We start from the raw sequence: 26099 nt of genomic DNA on the forward strand, positions 1-26099 counted from the left end.
GGCAGGAAGCACAAGGAACAAACACACACAACCACAAACCAACAGTTCCTCATTCCACCTGCTGTGATAAATAGCCTTCTGGTGCAGCCGATCAAGACAAGTGGGGTCTTCTCCCAAGCAATCTGGCAGATCTCCTTTGCTCTTGTCTTTTCTCTGCCCTGAGTGCTCTCGGAACCACCTCGGAAGGCAGCTTCTCTTCCTCTTCACTGACCGTCCGCCTCTGCAAGCTGCCCTCGGCCGAAGACCCCTGTAAATCTCTTTCAGCCGGCTGATCAGAGTCATTAATTAACCCAGTTCCTGATGTGCAATGAATGAGCTCATCCTTCCTTTGAGCCGGCCTCCAAGGAAGAATCCGTGGAGTCGTCCAAGGGAGACATCACACCCCAGCATGCTGCAATCATCATGAAGTCATTGCCACAGTTGTTAAGTGAATCACTGCAGTTGATGAGTTAGCAACCTGGTTGTTAAACGAATCTGGCTTCCCCGTTGACTTTGCTCACCAGAAGGTCACGAAACAACTTCACACAGCAACCGTCATAAGTACGAGTCAGTTGCTCTGAATTTTGATCGTGCAACCACGGGGATGCTGCAAAGGTCGTAACTGTGAAAAACGGCCATAAGTCCCTTTTTTTCCTAGCGCCGTTGTAACTTTGAACGGTTGCTAAACAGAACCGTTGTAAGTTGAGGACTGCCTGCATAAGGCCCTCACCTGTCCATCTCTCTCTTCCCAATCCAGGTGCGCGGCTGCGATTCGGAGCTGCCGCTGTAAGGATCCCGCCGCTGTCCTTGCGTGTCTGAAGCGCCACTCGCTCTTTCTCAAGGCGGAAGTCTGCATCGCCAAGAATCTTCCGGATTTGGACGGCCGCAAAGAGAAAGTAGGTCTTGGCGGGCTTAAACCCCCCTCCCCCTCAAGAAAAATAGTATTTGGGCATACCAGGTGCTTTGACATAACACTTAATTATTTCCTTGGCTCAGCTCATAAGGGAGGAGAGCTTGTGGCTTAGAGGCTAATACAACTGCCTAACATGTAAAAACAGCCCAGGTTCGAATCCCAGTAAGGGTATGGCTAGCTGATGAGAGCTAAATAGCTTGGAATAGATCTATACTAGTCTCCCTTTGTTTATTTATCAGCACAAATGCAACACGCACGCACGCACGCACGCATGCACATGTATATATAATCAATTGTTCATTACATCATCATGGATCCGTTTGATATACAAAGATCTTTCTAATATAAAATGGCCGCTACATACAATTATACCAAAGTGTTCAAATTATCCCACTCTGAGAATGTTTTGAACTTTCTCAAGCCAGCGGGAGCTCTGAAGCTCTTCCAAAGAGGGGAGGGGGCAACCCGTGACCCTCTGCGCAGTGAGGTTGATTCTATAAGGCAGTGGTTCCCAAACTTGGCAACTTTTAAGACTTGTGGACTTCAACTCCCAGAATTCTCCAGCCAGCAGAGCAGAGCTGGCTGGAGAATTCTGGGAGTTGAAGTCCACAAGTCTTACAGTTGCCAAGTTTGGGAACCATTGCCATAAGGATTCCCCCCCGTGTTCTTCCAGCCGGCCTATGTTCGGGCACTGATGGCGGCCATGGTGCTCCTTGCCGGAGGTGTTGGCGATGTCCAGGAGATGGTGGCCTGTCTCCAAAGACCCAGCTCCACCATGTCGCTGACGGATATCCTTGAGATGTTGTATTCCACAGCCACCTTACTCTACGCCATGCGAGACAACGAGGTCCACATCAGTAACAGGTCAGTTTGCAAAAGATCAGAAGCAATGGTAAAAATCTAAATTTATTTTTTTTGCCCCACCGGTTCTGTGGGCGTGGCTTAGTGGTGGTGGTCATGTGACTGGGTGGGCATGGCCAACTTGTTTTCACCTTTTAAAGCATTTTTTTCCTGCTGGTTCAGGCGAATAGGCGGGGGGAAAAAATGCTTTAAAAAGTGAAAACAAGCTGGCCTGCACCAAGAGGATTTCACCCCTGGTCAGGAGACACCTAGGACTGCAATCTGTAGCTTACCGCTGTAGTAAAACTAGGAGTATCTTTGGTAGGGAGGGCTGTGTGTGCTTTGGGGGGGGGAAAAAAGTACGCAAACTAGCACGAGAGTCAGTTTGGTCTAATGGTTAAGGCACCAGGCTAGAAAGCAGGAGACAGGGAGTTCTAGTCCTGCCTTAGGCATGAAAGCCGGCTGGGTGACTCTGAGCGAATCATCAGGAGACGGTGAGTTCTAGTCCCACTTTAGAAGCTGAATGGATACCTTTGGGTCAATCACCAGGGGACGGTGAGTTCTAGTCCCGCCTTAGGCATGAAAGCCAGCTAGGTGATTCTGGGCCAATCACCTGGAGACAGTGAGTTGTAGTCCCATCTTCGCTGTGAAAAGTTGGCTAGGTGACCTTGAACCAGTCCGCAGGAGATGGTGAGTTCTAGTCCCACTTTGGAATGAATCCAGATGGGTGACTTCAACCAATCAACAGGATATGGTGAGTTCTAGTCCTGCCTTAGGCATGAAAGCCAACTGGATGACTTTGGACTAGTCTCTCTCTCTGTCTCTCTTTCTCTCTCTCCCTCTCTCTCTCTGTCCGCCAAACCCACCTCACAAGGCTATTGTTGTAAGGAAAGTAGGAGGAAGAAGCTGTATTGTATATATATTCGCCCCCTGGAATTAGGTGCAGGAATAATAAAAGCAGGATACCAATCTCTCTATATAAAAGCAAAATACCACTCATGCATCATCACGAAATCTCCAGAACCGTAAAGCCTACAAACTTTAAATTTGGCACGTATGTTCCTCTTGGCTTCTAAGTGCTCGCTAAGAAAGGATTTTTGGAAATGACCATCCGATCATTAGTATTTCCTTTATTATTATTATTAACATGCTCTGATGCTAAGGAGTTAAGACATTCCACTCCCCCTCCCCACCTGAAAAGAACTCTGTTCCAACTGCCACTTGGTCATGGGCGTGGCCAGCATGTGACTCATCCAGCCTGTGGGCAGTGAATTTAGACATTCTACTCCCCCTCCCCACCTGAAAAACGCTCTGATGCTAAGGAGTTAGAGTGAGGGAGAGAAGGGCATAAGATAGGAGAGGCCTCTGTGGGGCAAGCCTGAGGGAGAGAAGGGAAGAGGAGAGGCCAATGTTAAGTACCATATTTTTAATGTAGGTTTTTGGAAGCTTTTTTTCAGCCCTAATGTGGTGCAAATCAGGGAAGATCACTTCACTCATTAGCACCTCATTAGAACTGAAAAAAAGGTTCTTCCATCCTGGAGAAGCCAAGTAGAAAGATTTAAAGACTGTCCTAAGAGGTAGTAATAGCAATAGCAATAGCAGTAGACTTATATACCGCTTCATAGGCCTTTCAGGCCTCTCTAAGCGGTTTACAGAGAGTCAGCATATTGCCCCCAACAATCTGGGTCCTCATTTTACCCACCTCGGAAGGATGGAAGGCTGAGTCAACCCTGAGCCGGTGAGATTTGAACCGCTGACCTGCTGATCTAGCAGTAGCCTGCAGTGCTGCATTTAACCACTGCGCCACCTTGGCTCTAGTACTTTTGTCCAGTTTCTATTTTGGGGACATAATCCTCTCAAAGGCAAGGCAGAGAGTTCCTATGTCTATGTAATTTTATTCTTTTGGAGATAATCCCTTTAAGGGCAAGGCAGGGATTTTTCCTGAGTTTTCTCAATGGTTTCCTTCAGGCACGCACTGGGCTGGTTTGTTGATTCAGCTTTGTTACATTTTACAAGCTGTTAAGTACTTTTGGCTGAATGCCCAGACATCTTTAAGATTTTTTTTAAAAAGGGGGCAAAAAGTGTCATTTTGATTATACTATTGTGTTTGCTTGCTTTTCTGGTGCTATGGGAATAAAAAATGAACACCTGATCGGCAGATTTTTCCCCCCCTATTTTCCTCCCCAAAAACTAAGGGGCGACTTATACTCCGGTGCGTCTTATACTCCGAAAAATATGGTGCTCGTTAATTTCCAAGCTGCAAGGGTTGATTTATCAAGCCCAATCACATAGTTGCGTAGTGCAGCACAGGTATCCAGCTAGTAAATAAATAAAATAAAACACCCCCTCGTTAAAGCAGCTGCAACTTTGCTCAGGCTTTCTCTGCCAGAAAGATGCTGCTGCTTTCAAGAGTCGGTTCCTTACAGCAGAAATCCACTGAGGTGTGTTTATTCCCCGTCTCTTAATTTATTCCCGGATTTTTTTTTTACCATTTCAGAGGTTTTTGAGGCTCGTTTTCACGTTTCCCCTTTTCTGTATCCTTCCAGGCTTCACTACAATGTTTTTTATTGCCTGTATCACCTGGAAAATTTTCCCTGCGGCCCGGCTGTTGAACACCATCCCACGTTAGGTCTCAGGTGGGTAAATTAATTTTGCAGGTTAACCCAGGTAGTCCTCGACTTACAACTGTTGGTTTAATGACCAAGGCTGCAGCAGCACTGGGGGAAAAAGTGACTTACGACCGTTTTCCACCCTTATGGCCGTTGTGGCATCCTCGTGGTCGTGTGATCTGATGGAAGAAAATGTCCTTCTGGGTACAGTTGCAAGTGGGGGGAAAAGATACTGGAAACATGGAGGCTGCTTGGAAAGATGGTTTAATGATGGACAGGATCACATGGCTTGAGCTCCTGAACCGAAAAGGGGGATCAGATGCTTCCAGATGTTGGGTGAAGAAGAGAAAGAGGCAGAGATGCTGAAAGTCCCTGGCTTTATGCCCTCTCTGGCCTTTGATCTTGATCTCGCATTCTGATTGGTTGTCAGACTCCCATGGAGCCATGCAGGAGCAACTCTGTAAGTTGTGCTTTGAGTCCAAGTTTGGTTGAGCATTGCTTCTTCCCAGAAGCCCTGTGGTGAGATAGGTCAAGGGCTAATACTATCATGCCTTAATCCCATCACCCTGCATCTGAAGGGGGATGTCTTTGTTATGTAGAATAGACTGGCTGAGGCCTTTTAATGGCCCATTGACAAAGGTGGGGGGGCTATTAAGAGTAAGTCTGTTTCCTGCCTAAAAACATGTTTCTCCATTTCTTATCCAGGGAAAATATAATATTCTGCCTTTTCAATATTCCCCAGGATATTTCATTTTTTCTAGGAGAGGGCTGGGTGCTAACTTCCTACAATAAAAAGGCAGACATTTGACAACAGATTCATATTTATGACCGTTGCGGTCTCCTGGAGGGTCACGTGATTCCCCTTTTATATAGAATGGAATAGAACAGTGGTTCCCAAATTTGGCAACTTTAAGACTTGTGGACTTCAACTCCCAGAATTCTCCAGCCAGCTCTGCTGAATTCTGGGAGTTGAAGTCCACAAGTCTTAAAGTTGACCAAGTTTGGGAACCACTGGAATAGAATAACAGAGTTCGAAGAGACCTTGGAGGTCCTCTAGTCCAACCCCCGGCTTTTGAGACCTTCCGACAAGGAAAGTCATTGGGGAAGCCAGATTCACTTAACAACCGTGGGACTAGCCGAACAACTGCAGCAATTCACTTAACAACTGTGCCGGGAACGGACGTAAAATGGCGCGAAACCCACTTAACAATAATCTTGTTTAGCAGCAGAAACGTTGGGCTCCATTGGGGGTTGTACGTTGAGGACTAGCCGCTTGGCAAGTACCTGTTAACAACTGTGACCTTACACAAGGTTCACAAACATTTATAACTTCTTCTGGTATTTTTTGTTCTTTTTTAAAAAGTTTTTTATTGAACACAGATTAAAACATTGGACACAGTGTTACTGCCCTGGCGAAATCTATGCCATATATGCTAAGATATAAAGTTATACCTTATAACCACCCTGCTTTTTAACATTAGATCTATTTCGTGTTTACAAATATAAAAATATCACATTTCCAACCATATTGCTTTGTTTTTATCTGACACATTTTCACTATTATCGTTTCATACATAATTCTAATCTCCATTCTATAAATCTTAGTCCTTGCTTATTTGGGGTTTTTCATTTTTGGTTCCAATCATCGATAAAATTTGTCCCAGATCTTATAATATTCTAATTCGTCTTTGTTCTTCAATTCCCACGTCAATTTATCCAGTTCAGCACAAGTCAGAATTTTCCTAACTATTTCCCCTTCTTGTGGAATTTCCCTGTTTTTCCAGTTTTGGGCAAAGACCATTCTTGCCGCTGTAACAATATGTATTGTTAAGTAAACTACCCCCTTGTTATATTTATTGTTTATAATTACCAAAAGAAATAGTTCTGGTGTGAGTTCTATTTCCTCTTCGGTTATCTTTATCAGCCACTTTTGGATTTTCCGTCAATATTCTTTTGTTTTTTGGCACAACCACCACATATGGTAGTATATGCTGGATTGCTGAACACATTTCCAACAATTTGGCGTTGCATTTCTAAACACTTTGGCTATTCTCGTGGGTGGGAGATGCCACCTATATAACTTCTTCTTCTGTTGATCAACAGGCCTGTTTTACAACTTACTAGTGAACAGCAACAGATCTTAAACCACGCCCTTGCACCTGGAGAGGTGGTAAAAATTGTGGCTTTTGCAGGTAAGGCATCAGGAGCCCAGAAAATTCTTGAATCCCTCTATAGATTGGGCGCCATTTAACAAAATGAAATTCAATGGTGAAAAGAGGAAGGTTCTACATTTAGGCAAGAAATACGAAATGCACAGGTCCAGTATAGGTGGTGCCTTGCTCAACAGTAGTAACCGTGAAAGGGATCTTGGAGTCCTAGTGGACAGCCATTTAAATAGGAGCCAGCTGTGTGCAGCAGCTGCCAAAAAAGCCAACACGGTTCTAGGCTGCATCAACAGAGGGAGAGAATCAAGATCACCATGTGAAGGGTTAATACCACTTTATAAGGCCTTGGTAAGGCCACACTTGGAATAGGGCATCCAGTTTTGGTCGCCACGATGTAGAAAAGATGTGGAGACTCTGGAAAGAGTGCAGAGAAGAGCAACAAAGAGGATTAGGGGACTGGAGGCTACAACATATGAAGAACGGTTGCAGGAACTGGGTATGTCTAGTTTAATGAAAAGGAGGACTAGGGGAGACATGATAGCAGTCTTCCAATATCTCAGGGGCTGCCACAAAGAAGAGGGAGTCAAACTATTCTCCAAAGCAACTGAGGGCAGGACAAGAAGCAATGGGTGGAAACTAATCAAGGAGAGAAGCAACTTAGAACTGAGGAGGAATTTCCTGACAGTGAGAACAATTAATCAGTGGAACAGAAGTTGTGAATGCCCCAACACTGGAAGTCTTTAAGAAGATGTTGGATAGCCATTTGTCTGGAACGGTATAAGGTTTCTTGCCTAGGCAGGGGGTTGGACTAGAAGATCTCCAAGGTCCCTTCCAACTCTGCTATAGTATTGTATTGATCTTCAGAGCTACCAGTTCGCACAAACTGGTCTGAAGCGGTTTATCTATTTATCTGTGTCTATCTATATCATCTATACATCCATCCATCTAGCTCGGAATCCGGCATCCAGTTTTGGTCACCACGATGTAGAAAAGATGCGGAGACTCTAGAAAGAGTGCAGAGAAGAGCAACAAAGATGATTAGGGGACTGGAGGCTAAAATATACGAAGAACGGTTGCAGGAACTGGGCCTGGCTAGTTTAATGAAATGAAGGACTAGGGGAGACATGATAGCAGTCTTCCAATATCTCAGGGGCTGCCCCAAAGAAGTGGGACTCGCAATGAGTCGGACACAACTTCGCAACTAACAACAACAATCCCTTACATCAGGGCGGAGTCAAGGCAACTGTCCTGTGTTTACTGGCCGGATGCCCTTCCTGTCGCCAATGCAGAGTTGGCAGCAGATAATTTCTCTTTTAAAAGAAACCCTTTATTGAAAATTAAAAACTTTAAAGATACAAATGCCTTTAAAAATAGGTTTTTTGTATAGGTTACAATCCTTTTTTGACAGTGCTGACATAACCAGGTAATTTCTCATTGTTCTCCAAAGAGAGAGAGAAATATATGCCCCTACCTAGGATTGAACCCGCAGCTTCACCGCTAGGCCACTGCACCACTCCTACAGGATTCCAGGCGTGTTCTTACTGGAAAAAAGCAAAACGAAACCAGAAGGACTGAAATGTTTTTAAATTTTTTCCACGCAGGCACTGGCAAAACCTCCACACTGCTCCAATACACTCGGAAGTGGGACAAGCTGAATTTTTTGTACTTGGCTTTCAACAGCACCATCGCGAAACAGGCGGAGGTGGTTTTCCCCGGTAACGTCACCTGTAAAACCATCCACTCCTTGGCCTTTGCAGAAGTCGGGAAGCAGTAAGTGAAAGGGTTCTTCTTTACAGGGAGTTTAGTCCTCGACGTACGACCACAACGGAAGCCCAACATTTCGGCTGCTGAGAGAGACAGTTGTTAAGCGAGTTTGGCCCCGTTTTTAACAACCTTGCTGGCCACGTTCAGGGAATCGGTTCCACCACAAATGCGCGTACGACAAAAGCGCGTGTGACTAAACCGCAGTGACAAAACCGCGCCGTCAAAACCACGGAGACGAATGAGCGCTGAAGTGCGCCGACAACAGCGCGCCGACAGAAGCGCGCTGTAACATAACCCTAAAAATAACCCTAAACCTAACCCTAAACCTAACCCTAAACCTTACCTTAACTTAAATCGCGCTTCTGTCGGCGCGCTGTTGTCGGCGCGCTTTTGACATCGCGGGTTTAGCGCCGCGGTTTTAGCGCCGCGGTTTTGTCGGCGTGCTTTTGACGTTCGCGGTTATGTCGTGCCACGCAGGGAATCAGTGCAGTAGTTGAGTTAGGGACATGGTGGGTTAAGTGAATAACGGAACAACGGGCTGGAAAGGGACCCTGTAGGTCATCTAGTCCAACCCCCTGCCCTCCCCCCCCTCCCGCCCAAGCAGGGGACCCTACACCATTTCTTTTTTTTTTTGAAAATTTTTATTGTTTTAATTAAAAAAAAAAAAAAGAATCATTACATCTTGTAGAAAGCGTGTCGATTGGTTACAAATACATTTCGTGCGTTTCTTCCACGATCATTACCTATACTTCCTTCAAATTGAATTGTACATTTTAAATAAATAAAAAAAATTGTGGCTTTTACTATCACTGTGCCACAGTTCTCATTTAATTACAATTATTTAGACGTGTTTTCATCTAAAATCATTTGTACTTAAAGGACACAACCACCTACTGGCATTCATTCGCAATTTCAATAAACCTCCAATAACATTACACCTTTTTATTCTGAAACAAAGTCAGTTCATAAAATATCTACACCCTTTCTGTCCAATCTCTTCTTGAAAGCTTCCAGGGATGAAGCTCCCACAACTTCTGAAAACAATTTCTCTTCCCCTGGTCGATTGTTCTCACTGCCAGAAGATTCCTCCTTATTTCCAGGTTGAATCTCTCCTTGTTCAGTTTCCATCCATTCTTCCTTGTCTGGTGCTTTGGAGAATAGCTTGGCCCCCTCCTCTCTGTGGCAGCCCCTCAAATATTGGAAGATGCTATCCTGTCTCCCCTGGTTCTTCTCTCCCCTAGACTAGCCAGGCCCAGTTCTTGCAACCGTTCATCGTAGGTTTTAGTCTCCAGTCCCCTAATCTTCTTTGTTGCTCTTCTCTGCACTCTTTCTAGAGTCTCCACATCTTTTTTAGATCTCTTGTGGGCACTTGTGACTTGTGACTTGTGACGTCTCGTACAAGCTCCTCGCCAGCAATCCACCCCCAAATAAACAGAGATTGAACGTCAGGATTAATTCCCCCTTCTGGTGTGGTTTGATTGATTGATTTGATTTTATTACATTTATATGCCGCCCTTTTCCCCCAAAGGGGACTCAGGGCGACTCACAATTCAAATCAGGGAAGGGGGATACAGACAGGAAATAAAAAGACGAAACATAACAATACATAATTGAAAAACACACAACAGTCATACCATTCGAGACGGGGGCCAACAGCTCTTTAGCCCCAGGCCTGTCGGAACAGCCAGGTTTTAAGGGCTTTGCGGAAGGCCTGGAGGGTGGTGAGGGTTCGAATCTCCACGGGGAGTTCGTTGGTGGCCTAGAGGTGGAGCTCTTGTCTCCCTGTGAGGTCGTTCCTGGGTAGAGGCAGATATTTCTCTCTCTGGGCACACTGAGAATATATATCTGCTGAATAAAACTCCTCAATGGCGACAGGAAGGGCGGTAAACACTATATAAGGGATATAAGGGATTACGGGGCCGTTCGAAGGAAATGATGATTAATTCCACCTTCCCTCTTTCATTCTGCTGCAGTTACAAACATAAGCTTAACCTGGGCTCACTGACCTCCTACCTGGTCAGTTTTGTCCTCTCCAATCGCAAGGGCCAATCTCCGTTCATCAGAGCCAAGACGGTCGTTCAGACACTCGCGGCCTTCTTCGCTTCGGCGGACGCGGCCATCACTGTGGAGCACACGCCCATTTGGTGCAAGAACAACCAAGGGATAAATGTTCTGGTGGAGGAACGCGAAAAGCACGTGAGTATTTGGCCCTCGGGACCAGGGATTGGCAGTCCTCGTTTAGCGACCGTTCGAAGTTACGACTTCAAAAAAGAATCATTTTTCACATTTACGACCGTGTGGTCACGGGATTCCAAATTCGGAACTTTCGCAAATAGCAGGACGTCCTCGACTTAGCACGTTTCGCTTAGTGACTCTTCAAAGTTACAACGGCACAGCCAAAAAACGAGCGATGGCGATTTTTCACATTGACAACCATTTGAGCAAAACTGGCAACCGACTCATATTTATGACGGCTCCCGAGGTCACGGGAGATCCCCCTTTGGCGACCTTTTGGCAAGCAAAGTCCACGGGGAAGCCTGATTCACTTAACAACCGTGTTCCTTACTTAACCTCTGCAGTTGCAACACGGGCAAACTTCACTTAAGAACTGTCTCGCTTAACAACAGAAATTTTGTGCTCTATTGTGGTCGTAAGTCGGGGACTACCTCTATTTATGACAGTTGCAGTACCCTGGGGTCACATGATCATCTTTTGTGACCAGCAAAGTTAATGGGGACAGCCAGATTCACTTAACAACTGTGCCGAGAACGGTCATAAAATGGGGCGAAACTGACTTAGCAACTGTCTTGCTTAGTAGTGCAAATGTGGGTGGGCCTCCATTATGGTCGTAAGTCGAGGACTAGCTATAGACCCAGACCTTCCTTCCCCTTCAAGATCTGTGGGAGAAAACTTGGGATTTGATGCTTTTCGTTCGGCGAGATCATCGTCCCAACTCTTGTTTTCTAGATCATTGTTGAAGAAGCGAAACAAATATGGGCCAAGATGAAAATGCGGAGCCCGACCACGGACATGGCACACAGAATGACGCACGACGGTAAGTGGAATATGTGAGGGAAGCTTGGGGGCATTTAGCTCTGCTGGAGAAACAGGAAGAAAAAAGTAAAAACAGAGGGGAAATTTCCTTGATGGAGGGAAAATCTAGTTCCACCTTAGTCATGAAAGCCAGCTGGTTGACTTTGGGCCAATCACCAGGAGACGGTGAGTTCTAGTTTCACCTTAACATGAAAGCCAGCTGGGTGATTTTGAACCAATCACCAGGATACGGGGAGTTCTAGTTCCACCTTAACATGAAAGCCAGCTGGGTGATTTTGAACCAATCACCCTGGAGTCAGTGAGTTCTAGTTCCACCTTAGACATGAAAGCCAGCTGGGTGACTTTGGGCCAATGACCAGGAGACAGTGAGTTCTAGTAACACCTTAGGCAATAAAGCCAGCTGGGTGACTTTGAACCAATCACCAGGAGACAGGGAGTTCTAGTTCCACCTTAGACATGAAAGCCAGCTGGGTGACTTTGGGCCAATCACCTGGAGTCAGTGAGTTCTAGTTCCACCTTAACATGAAAGCCAGCTGGGTGACTTTGAACCAATCGCCAGGATACGGGGAGTTCTAGTCCCGCCTTAGTCATGAAAGCCAGCTGGGTGACTTTCAACCAATCACCAGGAGACAGTGAGTCAAAGCATGGCTTTGGACCAATCACCAGGAGACAGTACATTTTAATCTTGCCTTGCCCACTTTAAGACTCAGGGACTTCAATTCCCAGAATTCCCTAGCCAGCATGCTGGGAGAAGTCCACCCATTAAAGCCATCTTAAAGTAGCCAAGGCTGGGAAATTAAAAGAAAATATAATATAATGCTTCTTTTTAAAAATAATCCTGGACTGTGATCCTGCAGGAGCTCAAGAACACAAAATCAAAGAAGGTTGTTTCGTTGTACACTGATTTTAAGCATCGGTTTTGTGCCTCTTTAGGCTACTTGAAACTTTGGCAACTCCAGAAACCTTCTCTTTCCAACTACGACGCTATCTTGGTGGATGAGGCCCAAGACTGCACGCCCGGTGAGTGCAATGTAGATTCTGGGTTCAAATCCAGGCAGTCCTCGGCATGCATAGCCTTTAGGAGGCTTATAGAGTGCTCCTGCGGGGTGGGGGGACAAAGCAAGCAAAAAACAGCCCATTTTTGCCCTCCCCAGCCCCCAGGAGCACTCTATAAGCCTCCTAAAGGCTATGCACGGCGATTTTTGCAAAGGGGGGCAGGGTTTCGGGAGGCTAAAAATGCTGCATTCAGTGTATAAGACGCACCCAGATTTTCAGCCTCTTTTTTGAGGGAAAAGGGTGCGTCTTATACTCCGGAAAATACGGCACTCTTCTATTCCAAATATTATCATTTATTTCTATCCCCTTTCTCTAGCGGTTATGGACATTGTCCTCTCACAAACGTGTGGGGTGATCTTGGTTGGAGATCCACACCAGCAGATCTACACTTTCCGGGGTGCTGTCAATTCACTTTTGCATGTACCCCACAGTCGCATCTTCTACCTGACGCAGGTAAGAGAGCAGGAGAGCGGAGAGGTTTGACTGGGAGTTGTGGGTTAGCTGTAATAATACAATGCAATAGCAGAGTTGGAAGGGACCTTGGAGGTCTTCTAGTCCAACCCCCTGCCTAGGCAGGAAACCTTATACTGTTCCAGACAAATGGCTATCCAACATCTTCTTAAAGACTTCCAGTGTTGGGGCATTAACAACTTCTGGAGGCAACTTCTGTTCCACTGATTAATTGTTCTGACTGTCAGGAAATTTGTCCTCAGTTCTAAGTTGCTTCTCTCCTTGATTAGTTTCCACCCATTGCTTCTTGTCCTGCCCTCCGGTGCTTTGGAGAATCCCTCCCTCCCTCCCTTGCTCCTTCCTTCCTTCCTTCCTTCCTTCCTTCCTTCCTTCCTTCCTTCCTTCCTTCCTTCCTTCCTTCCTTCCATAGAATAAAATAGAATAGAATAACAGAGTTGGAAGGGACCTTGGAGGTCTTCTAGTCCAACCCCCTGCCTACGCAGGAAACCCTACACCATTTCAGACAAATGGCTCTCCAACATCTTCTTAAAGACTTCCAGTGTTGGGGCATTCACAACTTCTGGAGGCAACTTCTGTTCCACTGATTGATTGTTCTCACTGTCAGGAAATTCCTCCTCAGTTCTTTTTTTCTTTTTTTTTGAATTTTTTTTTATTTTAATTGAACAAAAACACACAAAAAAAGTTTCATTACATCTTGTAGAAAGTGTGTCCAATGCTTACAGATAACTTTCATGCATTTCTTCCACAGTCATTACTTATAGTTCATATTAGATTATATACTTTAAGTCAAAAATCTTTGTATATCTTACTACCACAATTCTCATTTGACTACAATTATTTGAACATGCTTTTACCTCAAATCATTCATACTTAAAGGCACAACCACATAATGGCATTCATTAGCTATTTCAAAAAATCCTCCAACAACATTTATAGCATCTTTTAAGTAAAAGTCAATTAATAAAGTTTCTAAGCCTTTCCCCCACGTTTTTTCCAACTCACTGACTAAAATTTATATCCAAGTTACTTTAGCCAATACCATAGCATGTATATATTGTAAAACAATGTCCATTAAAATTTCCTTGTTGTTATTATAATTGGCTAAAAATCATTAACTATTTATGCCCCATCTCCTCTCATCAGGGCCCCCAACCCCCCCCAAAAATCTTGCACCTTTATAACAAGATCTAAATGAAAATTTGTTAATAAAATGTATAGGTCTTTTTCCCAAGTCACAATTTACAATTTATTTCTCCTCTGTTCTAAGTTGCTTCTATCCTTGATTAGTTTCCACCCATTGCTTCTTGTCCTGCCTTCAGGTGTTTTGAAGAATAGCTTGACTCCCTCTTCTTTGGGGCAACCCCTGAGATATTGGAAGACTGCTATCATGTCTCCCCTGGTCCTTCTCTTCATCAAACTAGACATCCCCAGTTCCTGCAACCGTTCTTCATCTGTTTTAGCCTCCAGTCCCCTAATCCTCTTTGTTGCTCTTCTCTGCACTCTTTCCAGAGTCTCTGCTTCTTTTCTACATTGTGGTGAGCAAAGCTGAATGCAAATATTACAGGTGTGGCCTTCCCAAGGCCTTATAAAGTGGTATTAACCCTTCACGTGATCTTGAGTCTCTCCCTCTGTTGATGCAGCCTAGAACTGTGTTGGCTTTTTTGGCAGCTGCTGCACATGGCTGGCTCCTATTTAAATGGTTCTCCACTAGGACTCCAAGATCCCTCTCACGGTTACTACTGTTGAGCAAGGCACCACCTATACTGTACCTATGCATTTTGTCTTTCTTGCCTAAATGTAGAACCTTCCTCTGTTCACTATTGAATTTCATTTTATTAGATAGTGCCCAATGTTCAAGTTTTCAAGATCCTTCTGTATCTTAAGCCTTAAATCTTCTGGAGCATTGGCTATTCCTGCCAACTTGGTGTCATCTACAAATTTGATGAGTTCCCCGTTTATTCCCTCATCCAAATCATTGATGAAGATGTTGAAGAGTCCTGGGCCCAAAACAGAGCCTTGGGGTCCCCCACTGCATACTTCCCTCCATGTAGATGCAGTTCCATTGAGGACGACACGTTGAGTGCGGTTGGTCAGCCAGTTACGAATCCATCTGGTGGTGATGCTGTCCAACCCACATTCTTCTACTTTATCTAGTAGTAGGTTATGGTCTACCTTATCAAATGCCTTACTGAAATCCAAGTAAACTGTATCGACGGCATTCCTCTGGTCCACTAATTTTGTCACATTATCAAAGAATGCAATAAGATTAGTCTGGCATGATCTGTTTTTGACAAACCCATGTTGGCTTTTGGCTATTACTTTGTTTGCTTCTAGGTGTTCGCTAATTCGTTGCTTGATTATCTTTCCCAGAATCTTTCCTGGTGTTGAGGTCAGGCTGATAGGTCTGTAGTTTCCTGGATCTGTTTTTTTTCTCCCTTTTTTGAAGATGGGAACCACATCAGCTCTTTTCCAGTCCTCTGGCAGTTCCCCGGTGCTCCAGGATCTCTGAAAGATATCGTTCAGTGGTTCTGAGATCTCGTCTGCCAGTTCCTTCAGAACCCTGGGGTGTAATCCATCCGGTCCTGGTGATTTGAACTCGTCTAGGGTAGACAGGTGCTCACTTACCATTTTCTTCCTTATTTCAATTTGTGTTGCTAATCTGATTTTTGTGGTGCTGTTTTTGATAGGTTGGACTGTTTTATCCCTTTGTGTAAAGTCAGATGTAAAACATGAGTTAAAATAGTTCTGCTTTCTCCCTGTCGCTTGTCACCTTCTTGCCACTTTTTCCCAGCAATGGACCAATTGTTAACTTAACCTTTTTCTTGTTTTTAACATGTTGGGAGAAGCTTTTTTTGTTATTTTTTACTTTTGTGGCAAGCCTTTCTTCATTGTGAGCCTTAGCTTTCCTTACTTCATCTTTACAGGCTCGGGCTATTTGCTGATATTCTGCCTTAGTTATGTCCCCCTCTTTCCACTTTTTATACTTACCTTTTTTGTCTTTCAATTTGTCAGAGAGTTCTTTATGCAGCCATGCTGGGTTTTTTTGGGAGCTGTTATTTTTCTTCTTCATTGGTATTGTGCTAGACTGGGCTTTTATAATCTCATTTTTCAAAATTTCCCAAACTTCTTGAGTTGTTTTCCCCTTGAGGATTCTCATCCATGGAATTTTTCCCAAGCTCTCTCTGAGTTATAGATCGAAGAGCCGGGAGATTCGGTTCTTAATGATGCATTAAGATCTTCTCCAGCTCCTATTGAAAGCAATCTCATAATTCCAATTGGAAAGATCCACAATTCAATCCAGAAGATTCCTAGAAATTCATGGATCTCATTGGGAATCCACTCCAGTTCTAGTCCCGCCTTAGGCACGAAAGCCCGCTGGATGACTGAGCCAATCATCAGGTGATTTTGAGTTCTAGTCCTGCCTTAGGCATGAAAGCCACCTCGGTGACTTTGAGAAAATCACTAGGAGACAGTGAATTCTAGTCCCACCTTAGTCATGAAAGCCCGCTGGATGACTTTGAGCCAATCATCAGGCGATTTTGAGTTCTAGTCCTGCCTTAGGCATGAAAGCCACCTCAGTGACTTTGAGAAAATCACTAGGAGACAGTGAATTCTAGTCCCACCTTAGTCATGAAAGCCCGCTGGGTGACTTTGAGCCAATCACTAAGTGATGGTGAGTTCTAGTCCTGCCTACGACATGAAAGCCAGCTGAGTGACTTTGAGCCAATCACCAGGAAACGGTGAGTTCTAGTCCCACCTTAGGTATAAAAGCCAGCTGGATGACTTTAGACCAATGACCAGGAGACTGGGACTTCTAGTCCTGCCTTAGGCATGAAAGCCAACCGAGTGACTTTGGATCAATCACCAGGAGACGGTGTGTTCTAGTCCTGCCTTAGCTTAAGTGGGGGGATGAAATGGGCAGCAAATTACACCTCTATTACGTGATGACATTCTCACTTCATTGGAGGATTCTTTTCCTCTTCCACAGAGTTTTCGCTTCGGCTCCGAAATCGCTTACGTTGGCGCGACTCTCCTGGATATCTGCAAGAAAGTGCGGAAAAAAACACTGGTGGGAAACACCCAGGAAAGTGAGTGTTTTAAGCCAGTCGTCCTCCTTCTATCGCTACAGGTAGGAAGAATTGCTAAGTGGGGCTGACAGGAGGCTGTGCTTTTGACAGGTGATGTCCGAGGGGTCGGCGTGGAGGGGAAGGAGGCCTGCTTATCCCGGAACAACCAAACCGTCTTTGAGGATGCTGTGAACCGCACAGGTGGAGACTCACCTGCTAAGATACACTTGCTGGGGGTGAGTGTGAGAAGGCCCAGGAATGGTAGAGGGATTCCTTCCTCCCCCCCCTTCCTCTTTTCCTCCCTGCCTTCTATTATTCCTCCTTCCTCCCTTCCTTTTCATCTTTTTTCCTTCCTCCTTCTTTCTTCTCCCTCCCTCCTTCCTCCTCCCTTTTTCCTTTCCTTCCTTCTTCCTCTCTCCCTCCTTCCTTTCATTTCAGTTTTTTCCTTGCTAATTCTTTCTCTTCCCTCCCTCCCCCTCCCCTTTTCCTTCCTTCCTTCCACTTCATTTTTCTTCATTCTTTCTTTCCTTCCTCCTTCTTTCCATTTCACCCTTTTTTCCTTCCTCCTCCTTTCTCCTCCCACCCCCTCTCTTTTTCCTTCTTACCTTCCTTCTTTCCTTCCTCCCTCCTTCCTTTCATTTCACTTTCTTGCTAATTCTTCCTCCTCCCTCCCTCCCACTCCCCCTTTCCTTTCTTCCTTCCTTCCGTTCACCTTTTCCTTCCTTTGTCCTTCCTCCTCCCCCCTCCTCCCCTTTTCCTTCCTTCCTCCCTCCTTCCTTACTTCCATTTCATCTTCCTCCCTCTTTCTCCTTCCTTAATTCCTCCCTCCTCCCTTTTTCCTTCTTTCCATCCTCCCTCCTTCCTCTCTTCCATTTCACCTTTTCCCCTTCCTCTTTTCTCCTTCCTTCTTCCCTTCCTCCATCCCGCCTCCTCCCTTTTTCTTTCTTGCTTTCCTCCCTCCCTCCCTCCATTCCTCCTTCCTTCTCTCCCTCCCCCTCTCCTGACAATCTCTACTGAGTGACAGCCCTTTAAATCCAGGAAGATTCACGGTGTTGTGCAGCCTGTTGCAAACACACTGAATTCTGCAGACACATCTTACTATTTGAAGCACATTAAGGAACCCCAAAATACAGACAGATGATTGCAACTGTGCATCGGACTACAACGCCCATCTCACAGGGCTCTACATATTGTTCCTTTTTGTCTTCTTTTCATTAGGGTCTTAAAGCCTTTGGCCTTGAGAAAATTTCTGACCTCTGGAAGCTGCTTCATCCTGAACGTGAGTTCTCTCAAATGCTATTTCTGTACTCGTGCAAGTTGTGTACAGGTAGTCCTCGACATACGACTGCAAGGGAGCCTGGCCACCACGGTCATATATAGTAAGAGTCTCAAATGGCTCAGTCATTTACAGCCTTGATTCACTTAACAACGGGGACAAGGAGGGTCGTAAAACGGGGCAAAACTCACTTAACAAATATCTTGCTTCACAGCAGCAATTTTTCATCTCAATTGTGGTCGTAAGCCGAGGACGACCTGTATAATAGGAAGTCAAGAAGACATTCTGGAAGAATTCCTACAACTGCTAGGTGTAAAATACGAGCCCTGTTTACGCTCCAATCGAGGGTCCGATTTCTGGTGTCACTTCCTCTTCTCCATTCTCCGACCCTTTTGAGAGCAACGAAACTCCATTTTAACGTATGCCGATTAGGGTACATTCAAAGTGACAATAAATTTATTATCCTATTCTCCTGATGGCAAACCTGTGGCACGCGTGCCAGAGGTGGCACATAGAGCCCCCTCTCTTCGCCCTCAGCTCTGTCGCGTTTCTTGCCATCGTTTGCGGGACTAAAGAAAGCTGCGTGAAACAGCCTTCCTCCTTTGTCGCGGTGTGTTCGCTGTCGCTGCCTTGAGCTTGTCTCTTTTGATCACGCCTCTTTGTCGCCACGCCTCTTTGTCCTTATTCTATTCTACTCTATTCCTTATTCCATTCCATTTCATATTCCATATTCTATTCTATTTCATTCTATTCTATTTTATTCTGTTCCTTCTTTCATATTCCATATTCTATTCTATTCTATTCCTTACTCCATTCCATTTCATATTCCATATTCTATTCTGTTCTGTTCCATATTCTATTCCGTTCCTTATTCTATTCTATTTCATTCTATTCTATTTTATTCTGTTCCTTATTTCATTTCATATTCCATATTCTATTCTATTCTATTCTATTCATTATTCCAGTTCATATTCCATATTCTATTCTATTCTGTTCAGTTCTGTTCCGTTCCTTATTCTATTCTATTCCTTATTACATTTCATATTCCATATTCTATTCTATTCTATTCTGTCCCTTATTCTATTCTATTTCATTCTATTCTATTTTATTCTGTTCCTTATTCCATTTCATATTCCATATTCTATTCTGTTCAATTCTGTTCCATTCCTTATTCTATTCTATTCCGTATTCCATTCCATTTCATATTCCATATTCTATTCTATTCTATTCTATTCTGTTCCTTATTCTATTCTATTTCATTCTATTCTATTTTATTCTGTTCCTTACTCCATTTCATATTCCATATTCTATTCTATTCCGTTCCTTATTCTATTCTATTCTATTTTATTCTATTCTATTCCATTCATTATACCATTTCATATTCCATATTCTATTCCTATTCTATTCCGTTCCTTATTCTATTCTACTTTATTCTTATTCTATCATGAAGGACTTGGAAATTGTTTATAATTTATCAACAACTTTATAATTTCATCTGGTCGTTAGGACTCTCCGAGAGTCGTTGAGGCCACCTGGAGGTTGGAAGGAAGTCAGAAATGAACCTCCAAACGGCCTCAACGACCCTCTAAAAGGATGCAAAGGACCAGCAGTTGGCAAGGCGGATCAATCCTTCCATTCCCCACCATCCGGTCAGAGCCGAGGAAGCTTCTCGGATGAGAAGCGAAATGTCTTTAAAGAAAAACCAGAAAGTCCAGCTGCCTCTGGGAAAAACCTCTCTTGTTTGATCTTCCTAGTGAAACTTGAGATAAAGGATCCCTTCATCAAGAGGTGGGTTGAGAAGGGCCTGGCCAGCATCAAGGACTACGCCGCAAAAGCAGAAGACAAACAACTGGAAATGAAAATTGCGATTGTGGAGAAATACCGGGAACGCATTCCGGAGCTGTTGGACAGGATATCCCGGTGCCACGTCCCGCGTCCAGAAAATGCAGGTAAATAAATATGTGAGAACACCCAGATCCAGACACGTATGGAATTCAAGCTAGCTTCTTTATTATTGTCGGCCTGTAATACAGGAGATCCTCGACGTAACAACCATTCATTTAGCGACCAAAGTTACGAACCTCGTGGCTTCTCCTCTTCTGTGTTTTAGATTGCATCCTAGGGACTGTGCACAAGGCCAAAGGGCTGGAATTCGACACCGTCAGAATTGCTGGTGACTTTGTCAACATCCCATTTACATCGCCCTATCCTGGAATGGGTCCTCGGAACCCATTTAGTGAGTATAATCTTCCTTCCTTCCTTCCTTCCTTCCTTCCTTCCTTCCTCACTCCCCTACTTCTATCTCTGTCATGTTCCATCCTCCCTCCCTCTCTTCCTTCTTTCCTTCCTCCTCTCCCATCTCAATCATTTTCCTTCCTTTTGTCTCCTCCTCCTATCTCTGTCTCCTTCCTTCTTCCTTCCCTCCCTTTCTCTTCCCTTCCTCTTCCTCTCCCCTCACACCAGTGGTGGGTTCCGGATTCCGTTCCAAACGGTATGGTTGGAACGGCCCTGGAGTTTCCCACATGCACCCGTGCACAAGCCTCCGCAACGTTCCAGCTGCTCCGCAGAGCGTCGCGCAGGCGTCGTATGCGCCATGCACGTGCGCAGAAGTGCCAAAAGATAAAGCACCGGTAAGGAGCGCGGGCGGATAGGTGGGCCCTCCGGAGCACCGTACCGGAATGGTACCCGGTGGTCTGGGCAGGATCCGGTACACCCGTACCGGGGCGTACCGCCTGCAACCTACCACTGCCTCCCACCCTCCTTCCCTTTCCTTCCTTCCTTCCTTCCTTCCCTCTCTTCCCTCTCTCCTTCTCCTTCTTTCCTCCCTCCCTCCATTTTATTTTCCCCTTTCTTTTCCTTTCTTCTTACCTTCCTTCCATCCTTCCTCCCGTCCTTCCTTCCTTCTTTTTTATCCTACCCCTCTTCCTTCCCTACCTTTCTCTTCCCTCCCTCCTCCTCCTCCTTCTTCCCTTCCTTCATCTCACCCTCCCCTCACTCCATTTTCTTTTCCCCTTTATTTCCCCTTCCTTCTTACCTTTCTTCCATCCTCCCCTCCTTCCTTCCTTCTTTTTTATCCTAGCCCTCTTCCTTCACTACCTTTCTCTTTCCTTCCTTCCTTCCCTCCCTCTCTTCCCTCCCTCCTTCCCTTCCTTCATTTCACCCTCCCCTCCCCCCATTTCCCCCTTTCTTTCCCCTTCCTTCTCTCCTTCCTTCCTTCCTTCCTTCCTTCCATCCATCCATCTATTCTCCTCCTTCCTTCCCTCCCTCCCTCTCTTTTTTAGGGAAGCCCTGATAGCAACCTGTTGTGACTCAGCAGAAACCTCCTGTGAGTTGTTTCGGGATGCAGGGCTGACCGACTCACAGGAGAGGATAAGGAGCAGCGGTGGCTCCTTAGGATCTCCTCCTGCGGATAAAAGATTGATGGTGCCACGCCCTAGTTGCAGAAGTCAACGGAGGGAAGGAGAGTGAAGGAAGAAAGAGGAAAGGAGAGAAGGGATAGAAAGAGAAGGAGAGAGGGCAGGAGGAGGAGGAGGAAGAGAGGAGTAGGGGAGAGGTAAGGGAAGAAGGAAAGGGAAAGGAGGGAGGAAGGAAGGAAGGAAGTAGAGAAGGGAGAGAGGGAGAAAAGAAAGGAAAAATAAGGTGGTGATAACATAACATGGGTGTATGGGATGGTAAGCAAAGGAACCCAGAATGTCTATTTTAACACTTTATATGGAAAAATAAATATGCAAAAGTGATAAAGATAAACAAGAACAACAACTACCATATTTTTCGGAGTACAAGACACACCAGAGTATAAGACGCACCAAGGTTTTGAAGAGGCATTTTTTTTAAAAAAAGTAGGTAGGTAGATAGAGGGATAGAGAGGAAGAAAGAGAGAGAAATACAGTAGGTAGGTAGATAGGGAGAGAGTGAGTAGGTAGGGAGGGAGGTAGATAAAGGGATAGAGAGAGAGACAGAGAGAAATACAGTAGGTAGGTAGGTAGGTAGAGAGTGTAGGTAGGTAGGTAGGTAGGTAGAGGGATAGAGAAAGCTAAATAAATAAATACAGTAGATAGGTAGGGAGAGAGAGAGAGAATAGGTAGATAGGTAGAAGGATAGGTAGAGGGATAGAGAGAGAGAACTACAGTAGATAGGTAGGGGGAGAGAGAGAGTAGGTAGGTAGGTAGATAGATGGCTAGAAAGAGAGAGAGAAAAATACAGTAGATAGGTAGGGAGAAAGAGAGAGTAGGTAGGTAGGTAGATGTTTCCAGGTGTATTTATCCATATGCTGGAGAAGGAAATCTGCAGCACCTAAGACTTTGTTTCTGCTGGGACAGCACTTGATCAATCTAATTCTCATCAATCAGTTAAAGAGCTTTCTAAAAAGGGAAAAAAGTTTTTGCACTCTGCAAACCTCCCAAAAACGGCCTGTTTTTTGCGAAAACGGGCCCGTTTTTTTAAAAAAAGGCATGAATAGTCTGGGATGGGGGCTTGCAGAGTGCTGCTGGGTAGGTGGGGGGGGGCAAAAATGAGCAAAAAATGGCCCTTTTTGTCAAAACTTGCACGCATAGCTTTATGGAGGCTTATAGTGCGCTGCTGGGGGATGGGGCGGCGCAAAACGGCCCGTTTTTCGCTCATTTTTGCCCTCCCCAGCCTGCAGGAGCTCTCTGAAAGCCTCCATAAGGGTATGCACAGCCATTTTGGTGAAGGGGCGGGGCTTTGGTAGGCAAAAAAATGCTGTATTCGGTGTATAAGACGCATCCAGATTTTCAGCCTCTTTTTTTGCGGGAAAAAGGTGCGTCTTATACTCCGAAAAATACGGTAAGTGAATGTATAGCTGTAACTATACATAAGAGAATAAAAATAAAAACTTATTTAAGAGTTCAGACGTGGGTTTAGAGCAGATCTGTTCAAAGGATTCCCATTAAACTCCGTTTTCCCCTCCTTCCCTCTTACGGTGTCCCAAAAGCCATCCCGGAGGACGAATGGAATTTGTTGTACGTGGCTGTCACTCGAGCCAAGAAGCGTCTCATCATGTCCAGAAATCTTGCCGATATCCTAAAAATCTCCAAGGTGAGTTAAAGCCATTCACAATGCAGGCAGCCTTTGGCTTACAAATGTTCATTGACTGACCGTTCACAGTTACAACGGCACCAACTTATGACCTGTTTCCCACAGTTACAAACTAATCGGGCGTCCTCATTGATCACGCGATTAAAATTCAGGTGCTTGGCAACTTACTCGTATTTATGACCGGTGGTTTATGTGATCCGCTTTTGCGACCTTCTGATCAGCCAAGTCAACAAGGAAGCCCGATTCACTTAACCGCCGTGTTCCTAACTTAACGGCGGCACCGATTCACTTAACAACTGTGGCAAGGAAGGTGCTAAAACGGGGGGCAAGACTCACTTAACTAATGTCTCGTTTAGCAACAAATGTCGGGCTCAATTGTGGTTATAAGTAGAGGACTACTTCTCAGTTTCCTAGCTGGCTAAACTCTTCTGTTTTTGTCCCCCACACAAGGAATACTACACCCGCTTTGAATTAACCGAGGAAGTGGGCAAGAAGATGTCGCTTTGGTGTTCGGAGCAGTACTGTTGCAACTCCATCCCAGCGGATTCTCCGCTAATCCCCCAAAGGATCAATTTTGTTTACGTACGTATCTTGCCTTAATAAGATTAACATGTGAGATTTCCTAAAAATGCCGTAACTGATTCATGAGCATCGAGCCAAGATTCAATACAAAAACTAATCATTTATTAGGAGCCCCATTAGGCAAGATCTGTTCGCAGTCAAGCCTCTGCTTTGTTTGATTTGTTCCTTCCCTCCCCTCAGTCTGTGTCATACATCACATTCACCTATGAGATGCACCCCTCCCAAGCTGGCTGCAGTAATCTGAATTCCGACACCAGCAGACAGTATGCGTGGAATGCACTCCCCCCTCCTTGTCTCCCATGACAACATGGGGAGTTGACATAATATATAACATAATTTAGTAAGGCCACACCCTTCCAGGATTTGAGGGGCTGCCCCAAAGAAGGGCTTTCTTTCAACCTTTCACATCTTCCTTTCGTTTGTGGTGGTTGTGGATAAAAATGTTGGCTGAAGCTGATGGAGAGGAACAGTTTCTTCAACCATGGACGTTTTCCTTCTCCTTCTCCTCCTCCTCCTCCTCTTCCTCTTCCTCCCTCTCTGCAAACCCCATTTTCTTCTAGCACTGATGATGTTACCTAGTTTGGGTAATGCAATGTCTGTTGTGCCAAGGTGGCGCAGTGGTTAAATGCAGCACTGCAGGCTACTGCTAGATCAGCAGTTCAGCGGTTCAAATCTCACCGGCTCAGGGTTGACTCAGCCTTCCATCCTTCCGAGGTGGGTAAAATGAGGACCCAGATTGTTGGGGGCAATATGCTGACTCTCTGTAAACCGCTTAGAGAGGCCTGAAAGGCCTATGAAGCGGTATATAAGTCTACTGCTATTGCTATTGCTATTGCTATTGTGGTCCTCTGGCGTCCTGCGGCGGTGGCAGCAGAGTCGGACAGTGAGGAGGTTGGGGAGGAACCTGGGCCAGTCCTGGAATCTGGGGAAGGCTCGGACGAGGGCTCTGCGTCGGAGGCAGAGAGGGGGCCGAGGAACTAGACAGCAGTGAGGCAGAGGAACAGCTCGAGCTTGTTCCCAGTGCACGCATGCGTAGAGTTGCCAGAAGGCAAGAACAGTTAAGACAAAAGGGTTGACTCGGGACTAAGGCTTGGAGGTGGAGCTTGGAGCCTTCCCAGGAAGCAATTTTGTTCGTGCTGGTCAGTTTAAATTCTGAAACGCCATTTTGACTCTGTGCTCCGTGTGGTCTTGCAAGCTAATTGCCAAATAGGTCTATGGCAGCGTTTCAAGAGAAATGAAGGTGGGTCCTTATCAGCCTTACCCGGAAAGAGTTTGGCAGACTACTGTTGGACTCTTTGCAAACTATTTGTGACTCATGACAGGGTGTGAATGAACATAATCCACAGCCTTTGAAATAAAAAGAGGGTTTTGGGGACTAAGCGTCTGCTTTTTAGCCTAGGTCAGAACAAAAAACCACCAAGCTCAGAGAGCACCCAGGACCCTACAGTCCTCCTCCTCCTCCTCCTCCTCCTCTCCACAAACCTCACTCCCTTCTAGCACTGATGATGTTACCCAGTTGGATCATGAAACGCCCACAGTTCAACCCTCAGCTACAAATATTCTCTTCTATAGCTACTCCAGGATCAGGAACGATGCTGTTTAGAGCCATGTTCCACGAACGGTGTTGGGAGGAGATGGTTGTGGTCTTGCTAACTTCACTGTTCTCTCTCTCTCTCTTTCTCTCTCTCCTTCTTTCTGGCAGGCGGACGGCACCAAAACCCCCGAAGGGTTGCTTTGTCCTTCTTGTGCAGTGTGGAAACTTGGACCCATTGCACAGCTCACAAGGCCCACATGGCCCACAAGGGAGCAGGACACAGCCAGTCCCCCAGAAGACATTGAGGTCCCCTCTGTAGTTGGCATCCTCCTCCAAGTCTTTTGAGGAAGGAAAGGAGGAGGAAAAAGAGAAGGAAGGAAGGAAGGAAGGAAAAAAAGAAAGAAAAAAAGAAGGAAGGAAGGAAGAAAAGAAGAAAGAAAAAAAGAAGAGAAAGAAGGAAGAAGGAAGCAAGGAAAAAAGAAAGGAAGAAGGGAGGAAGAAGAAAAAGAAAGAAGGAAGGAAGGAAAAAAGAAGAAAGAAAGAAAAAGAAAGAAGGAAGGAAGGAAAGAAAGAGAGTGAGTCCCACTTTCTCAAGAAAAAGAAAGCAAGACAAAAAATTGGAACCAAGGACTCAATAAGAGTCCATGACCGCAACAGAGCACCAGATTTCTGTTTACGAGCGAGACCGATATTAAGTGAATTTCGTTATAAAATGAATCACCGCCATTGTGCAG

The 26099-nt window shown here is 45.2% G+C and overlaps 1 protein-coding gene across 1 annotated transcript in view; it reads left to right on the forward strand.

Moving 5' to 3' along the window:
- FBH1 (F-box DNA helicase 1) overlaps positions 1-25776 on the forward strand; it is a 33175-nt gene extending 7399 nt beyond the window's left edge. The window contains exons 5-21 of the mRNA XM_032221917.1: positions 737-875; positions 1566-1756; positions 4279-4368; positions 6445-6533; positions 8108-8276; positions 10244-10466; positions 11238-11325; positions 12258-12344; positions 12697-12833; positions 16840-16939; positions 17030-17154; positions 18137-18197; positions 19949-20143; positions 20305-20430; positions 23146-23249; positions 23700-23831; positions 25534-25776. Of these exons, the coding sequence (XP_032077808.1) occupies positions 737-875; positions 1566-1756; positions 4279-4368; positions 6445-6533; positions 8108-8276; positions 10244-10466; positions 11238-11325; positions 12258-12344; positions 12697-12833; positions 16840-16939; positions 17030-17154; positions 18137-18197; positions 19949-20143; positions 20305-20430; positions 23146-23249; positions 23700-23831; positions 25534-25710 (2233 nt within the window). The 3' untranslated portion in view covers positions 25711-25776. The remainder of the gene's footprint in view (positions 1-736; positions 876-1565; positions 1757-4278; positions 4369-6444; positions 6534-8107; positions 8277-10243; positions 10467-11237; positions 11326-12257; positions 12345-12696; positions 12834-16839; positions 16940-17029; positions 17155-18136; positions 18198-19948; positions 20144-20304; positions 20431-23145; positions 23250-23699; positions 23832-25533) is intronic.
- The last annotated feature ends 323 nt before the right edge of the window (positions 25777-26099 follow it).

Source organism: Thamnophis elegans, chromosome 7, assembly GCF_009769535.1.
Source record: "Thamnophis elegans isolate rThaEle1 chromosome 7, rThaEle1.pri, whole genome shotgun sequence".
Classification (NCBI taxonomy): domain Eukaryota; kingdom Metazoa; phylum Chordata; class Lepidosauria; order Squamata; family Colubridae; genus Thamnophis; species Thamnophis elegans.